At 41.8% G+C, this 7,039-nt stretch overlaps 1 protein-coding gene across 1 annotated transcript in view; it reads left to right on the forward strand.

Moving 5' to 3' along the window:
* Window positions 1-7,039, forward strand: part of LOC115070594 (bromodomain-containing protein 8-like) — a gene marked incomplete at its 5' end in the record, with an annotated part of 59,725 nt that overhangs the window by 29,562 nt on the left and 23,124 nt on the right. Inside the window, 3 exons of the mRNA XM_029564128.1 lie at window positions 760-917; window positions 4,161-4,250; window positions 5,828-5,896. Of these exons, the coding sequence (XP_029419988.1) occupies window positions 760-917; window positions 4,161-4,250; window positions 5,828-5,896 (317 nt within the window). The remainder of the gene's footprint in view (window positions 1-759; window positions 918-4,160; window positions 4,251-5,827; window positions 5,897-7,039) is intronic.

The following is a 7,039-nucleotide window of genomic DNA, read 5'->3' on the forward strand; positions in this document are numbered from 1 at the left end:
GGGTTCGAATCCCAGCACCCACATGGCAGCTAACAACTGTCTGTAACTCCAGTTCCAGGGGATCTGACAGCTTCTTCTGTCCTCTATGGGCATTGCATGACATGGGTGCACTTACCTACATGCAGGCAATACAACACATAAAATAAAAATAATAAATAAAATATTTAAAAATATATATGTACGTGTGCATTGCTTGTATATAGGTAAGTGCACCCGTGTCATGCAATGCCTGCAGAGGACAGAAGAGGCTGCCAGATCCCCTGGGACTGGAGTTACAGACAGTTGTTAGTTGCCATGTGGGTGCTGGGATTCGAACCCTGGAGTATTCTACAAGAACCAGTGTATTTAACTGCCATCTCTCCAGCCCCTCTTCTTGCCATTTTAACCTAACATTTGTTTTAACCTTAACATAATCAGTTTAGAATCTCACTATTAATATTATCTGATCAGCCATAGTAACTAACTCTAAGACCACAGATGATACTAAAGAATTTTTAAAAAAAAAACAGAGGTCAACACCCAAGTTGGAATTGAGAAAATACTGCTTTTTCATTTTGGGGCAATATAAACATTTTCCAGAAGATTATTACTGAAAAATTAATTGACTTAAGTCCAGTTACGTCACCTTTTTCTAACTTTTTGGTAGCCTTATAGAATTGACTGCATCTTTAAGTCTGCCTTCATTTACTCTGTGTAAGTAAAATTATGATGCAAATGGTAAATCTTTCTAAAGTTTCTTGTGTGTCTTGGAATTCCCAGGAGGAGGCTCAACAAGACTCCAAAGATATGAACCAGGGTGAAGGGTATGCTTCAGAAATGGAAGACCAACCCCCTTCAGGTGATCATGATGATGGTATCACTATTCAGGAAACTCCCCTGGTGGAGATCCTTTACAACTGTGTTAACTCCTCACAACTGTAAGTATAGGACTGGGGGAGTAGGTGAAGAGTGCTTAAATAAGATATACAAAACTCAGAGTTTGATTCCCCAGCACTACAAAAGCCTCTAAGCATAGATCTTTGTCTAAAGTTGTTAGGATTCATACTTTATTTACGTCTGTTTACAACCATTTGAATTCGTTACCACCATGTCCAGCTCTGGATTAAATTTTTGAGCAAGGTTTTCATTACGTTGCCAGGCTAGCCTGACCTATTAAGCTCAAGTTAAATATAGTTTTTAAAAATATTTTATTTATTATTTTTATGTGTACGTGTGTATTGCTTGCATGTAGGTAAGCACACCTATGTCATGCAATGCCCGCAGAGGACAGAAGAGGCTGTTGGATCCCCTGAAACTGGAGTCATGGACAGCTGTTAGCTGCCATGTGGGTTCTGGGATTTGAACCCGGGTCTTCTGCAAGAACAGCCAGTGTTCTTAACCGCTGAGCCATCTCTCCAGCCCCCTACACAAAATATCTTTAAAAAAAATTATGTGTATGAGTGCATTGCCTGTGTGTAAGCACACTCATGTCCTGCAATGATTGTGGGGGTCAGAAGAGGGCATCAGATCCCCTGGAACTGAGTTACAGATGGTTGTTAACTACCATGTGGGTGCTAGGAATAGAACCCTGGTCCTCTGCCAAGAGCAGTCAGTGCTTATAATCTCTCAGCCATCTCTCCATCTCTTCTGGTCTTTTTTTGAGTCAGGGTCTCCCTGTAGCCCTAGCTGGCCTAGAGCTCACTGTGTAGACTAGGCTGGCCTTAAACTCACAGAGATCCACCTGCCTCTGCCTCCCAAGTGCTGGGATTAAAGGCATGTGCCACCACGCCCAGCTTTTTTGGTCTTTTTGTAGTCCCATCAGCCTGGAGCTCACTATGGAGACCAGGCTGGTCTCACAGAGATCAGCCTGCCTCTGCCTCCCTCATGCTGGGACTAGAGGTATGCACCACCATGCCCCACAGGAGCAGCCATATCTTAACTGCTGAGCCATCTCTACAGAGCCCTATTTATTTATCTTTTTATTTTTAAAAAATATTATTTTTATTTTATGTGTATGCATATATTGCCTGCATGTATGTAAGTGCACCAGTGTCATACAATGCCTGTGGAGGACAGAAGAGGCTGTCGGATCCCCTGGAATTGGAGTTAAGGACAGTTGTTAGCCGCCATGTGGCTGCTGGGATTTGAACTTGGGTCTTCTGCAAGAACAGCCAGTGTTCTTAACCGCTGAACCATCTCTGTAGCCCCCCCACTTTTTTTTTAAGAGCCCTATTTATTTTTATTTTATGTGTGTTTTGCTAGCATATATGTAAGTGCACCATGCATATGCAATGCCCACAGAAGCCAGAAGAGGGAATCAGATCCCTTGGAACTGGAGTTTGAGATGGTTGTTAGCTACCATGTGGGTGCTAGGAACCAAACCTGGGTCCTCTGCAAGAGTAGCTAGTGCTCTTAACCTCTGAGTCATCTCTCCAGCCCCCATTGCCATTGTTCAAAGCAGGTATACATGCAGCCTGATGCAAGTTGGGGGTCCCAGGTTGCCAACATGTTTGTAGGTACATTGTTTGGAGGGATCTGTGTGCATAGTACATTCAGGTAAGGGTCTTGAGCTGCCAAGTGCATTAATAGAAGGTGGGGATGTGGATAGCCCAAACTAATTGGAGTTCCAGATTGCTAAGTTATGCTCTATCCTTGCCTATCTCATTACCATATAGGGGAGAGTGAAAAAGAAAAATATTTAATGTCTAGAATTCAGATAAAACATAAGAGAATTCTTTGATACCTGAAAACCTACTATGTGCTGGGGTGTTCTAAGTATTTGGGAAACATCACCGAACTAAAACTTTTTCTTGTTTTCTTGAGGCAGGGTGTCATGTAGCCCAAATTGGCCTCTATCTCACTGATCTTCCTTCTTCTACTTCAAAATGCTAGATTATAGATTCACCACTATGCCTAGCTTCAAAACTACTTTCATAGTCTAGTTCTGCAGAGTCACAATGAGTTTCAGAATGGCCAGGACTACATAGTCCATTCTTTGTCTCCAATAAGGAAAAGAAGAAAAGGAAAAATAAGACACAATTGCAGATTTGTAGTATACTTTGTAAGAAAGTAAATCACTGCCTAGCATGGTAGTGCACACCTTTAATCCCAGCACTTGGGAGGCAGAGGCAGGCAGATCTCTGAGTCTGAGGCCAGCCTGGTCTACATAGCGAGTTCCAGGCCAGCTGGGGAGACCCTGTCTCAAAAAGGCAAAAGAAAAAAAAGAAAGAAAAAAACCATTTACTCAGTATGGTGGAATTGTCTTATAATTCTAGCATTCTGGAAGGTGAAGGAAGGAGAATCAGGAGTTCAAGGTTATCCTCAGCTACATAGACCCTGTCTCAAAAAAACAATAATTAAAAAAAAGGAATATATATATATATATATATAGTTTTTTGTTTTTTTTTTTTTTTTTTTTTGTCTTTTTGAGACAGGTTCTCCCTGTAGCCCCAGCTGTCCTGGAACTCACTATGTAGACCAGGCTGGCCTTGAACTCACAGAGATCTGCCTGCCTCTGCCTCCTGAGTGCTGGGATTAAAGGCATGTGCCACAATGTCGGGCTAAAAAAGGAACATTTTAAAAACAAACAAAAAATGTAACCATTTCATTGGCTAATAGTGATAAGAATACAGCCAGGCATGGTGGTACACGCCTGTAGTCCCAGCACTTGGGAGGCAGAGGGAGGCAGATCTCTGTGAGTTCAAGGCCAGCCTGGTCTACATAGTGAGTTCCAGGACAGCTGGGGCTACAGGGAGACCCTGTCTCAAAAAGACAAAAAAAAAAAAAAAAAAAAAAAAGAGAGAGATGGCTCAGGGGTAAGAGCTCTGACTGCTCTTGCAAAGGGCCTGGATTCGATTCCTGACACCCACATGGTGGCTAACAACCATCCTAACTCTAGTTCCAGGGGATCCAGAGCCCTCTTCTGAACTCTGAGGACATTGCATGACATGGTGCACTTACATGCAGGCAATATACTCGTACACATAAAATAAAGTAAAATTTAAAAATAATTTTAAAAATAATATATTGTTTATCATCCCTCATCAGAGCATGAAAGGTGTTATATTCCTTCAAATGTTTAAATTAGGAGCACTATGCCTTGAGAAAGTCTTATTACCTACCTGGGGAGACAAACTACTATTTATGAAGGTACTGTCTCTTTTCTGTCATGTATCCTATAGGAGTGACCTAGGCCAAGGTGATCCTATTCAGGATCATTTCCTATTTAAGAAGACACTTTTGCAAGTCTGGAAGATGATTGCCAGCCACAGGTAGGTCTCTGAAGTGAGATTATCTAGAACTGGATCATGTATTCGAATTTAAGCACAAAAGGAAATATGTCATCCCTCACACAAACCATAGTCAAATGAAAAATGGTGAGGGACTGGGGATGTAGCTCAATTGATATTTTGTTTGTCTAGCATACAGCGTTTTATCTTCAACACAGCATACTTTGTGGGTGGTGGCACACACCTCCAGCTTTGGGGAGGTTGAAGCAGGAAGATCAGAACCTGAAGATCATCCTCATTGCCACACAGTGAGTTTGAGGCTAGCCTGGGCTACATGAGACCCTATCTAAAAATGAACAAACAAAAAATAAAAACAAAACAAAAACCCTCACAAAACTAAAAAAAAAAGCCATAGTTGAGAAGATTCTGTATCTCAGACTGGTTTAACTTAAGTACCTTTAGCTATTTCATTAGTTTATAAGAAATCATGGGGGCTAGAGAGATGGCTCAGCGGTTAAGAACACTGCCTGCTCTTGCAGAGGACCCAGGTTTGATTCCCAGCACCCACATGGTGGTTAACAAACGTCTGTAACTCCAGTTCCTTCTGACCTCCAAAGGTACTTCACATCACAGTTACATCTACCTACATGCAGGCAATACGCTCATACACATAAAATAGAAATAATAAATAAAATTTCAAAAAAAGAAATCATACTGAGCTATTTGAATTGCCTCTAGAAATTGATTCCTTATACATGATATTTTGTATTTAAAATATGTCTTCTTCCCATGTTGTGGATTTTCTTCCATACAGTAACAGGGACTCAGAGAGCTAGGGATGTGGCTCAGTTGTAGAGTACTTGCCTAGCATGCATAAAGCCCTGGGTTTGATCCCATCATTGCATAAACCCACCAAATCTAGTGGTACATACCTGTAATCCTAACACTTGGAAAGTAGAGGCAAGATAATCAGAGGTTCAAGGCTGTCCTTGGCTGTATAGCAATTGTGATGCTGACTTGAGCTACGTTCCTCCCTCCCCCAAATAAAGGTCTTGGGAATCTTGAACAAATTTCTGAGTCCTTAATTAAAACAGATTATGATAATATGATAATAGATAAAATACTTAAGATTTTTTTTTTTTTTTTTTTTGGTCTTTTTGAGACAGGGCCTTCCTGTAGTCCCAACTGTCCTGGAACTTGCTATGTAGACCAGGCTGGCCTTGAACTCACAGAGATCTGCCTGCTTCTGCCTCATAAATGCTGGGATTGAAGGTGTGTACTACCACCCCCAGCTGACAAGGTGTTTTATGTAACACTTTCTGCTAAAAGTTCTAGTGGTTCTAGTGCATTCCCCTATGAGAAGTCTAGCAAGAACTGAGACATACCTTGTAGGATTTTGTTGTTGTTGTTTTGTTCTATAGTCTGACTGCTAAGACTAGAACTCAATATGTAGTCTAGGCAAGCCTCCAACTCTTGGTGCTCCTTCTGTCTCAGTCTCTTGAGTGCCACCATGCCTAGTTTACTCTGTAGTTTTAAATATTCTTGTTCATAGCCACCCTTCTCATTTACATAGAATAACTCACCAGGGTTTCTCTCTCTTTGGATTGGTTTCTTAACAGGTTCAGCAGTCCATTTCTGAAGCCTGTGACAGAGAGGCAGGCCCCAGGATACAAGGATGTGGTGAAAAGGTCAGTGGGAAAGGATTTAAAAAAGATTGGTTGCTTTTTAATTTAATTTTCATTTTATTTTTTGAGACAATGTCTCACATAACCAAGGATGGCCTTAAACTGACTAGATAGTTGAAAATGACCTTGAACGTCTGATACTTCTGACTCTACTTCCCAAGTGCTAGGATTACAGGCCTGAGCCACTATATCAGGACTTTGTTTGCTTTTATATCTGTCTTTTCCTTCTCTTAGATTATTTATTTTATTTACACTACTTCAAACTCAAGATGTATTTTCTAGCCAAATAGGTGTGAAAATTAAAGTGAGCTGAGTGTCTGCATTTGAAAAATAATACAAAGAAGAGAAGGACGATTCAGGCTTTAAAACACATACAATATCTTATCTGTTTGGGATTTGGTTTTTTTTTTTTTTTGGTCTTTTTGAGACAGGGTCTCCTAGTAGCCCCAGCTGTCCTGGAACTCACTATGTAGACCAGGCTGGCTTTGAACTCATAGAGATCCACCTGCCTCTGCCTCCCGAGTGCTGGGATTAAAGGCGTGCGCTACCACTCCCGGCCTAAGGGATTTGTTTTATTTTTGTTTTTGTTTTTGTCTTTTTGAGATTTGGTCTCCCTGTAGCCCCAGCTGGCCTTGAACTCACAGAGATCCGCCTGCCTCTACCTGGGACTAAAGGCTTGTGCCACCAGGCCCGGCTTTGTTATTTTCTTATTCAACCATGTGGATCCTGGGGATCCAGCTCAGGTTACCAGTCTTGGCAGCAAGCGCCTTTATTCATCTCAAACTTAAAGTATGCTAATCCCAATTCATAAGACTGGAACTTAGAGTCCCTTGAGAAGCTCCACAAGAGCACCCATCCATTGGGTCCTTTTGGGAGGATTTTTCCTCTGGCCTCCAAGGCTTGACTCAAGAGATGAACCCAGGATCTATCATGGTGTGAGGTCCCTCTTAGATAGCTTCTAAAGTCCTGGGGAAATCAGGGTCCTGTCTTGGGGTTCTTGGAATCATTAATAAAAGAATTTAAAGGCTGAGTGGTGGCACATGCCTTTAATCCCAGCACTTGGGAGGAAGAGGCAGGTGGATCTCTGTGAGTTCAAGGCCAGCCTGGTCTACATAGTGAGTTCCAGGCCAGCTGGGGCTGCAGGGA

This window comes from Nannospalax galili, unplaced genomic scaffold, assembly GCF_000622305.1.
Source record: "Nannospalax galili isolate Female #2095 unplaced genomic scaffold, S.galili_v1.0 scaffold856, whole genome shotgun sequence".
Taxonomy (NCBI): domain Eukaryota; kingdom Metazoa; phylum Chordata; class Mammalia; order Rodentia; family Spalacidae; genus Nannospalax; species Nannospalax galili.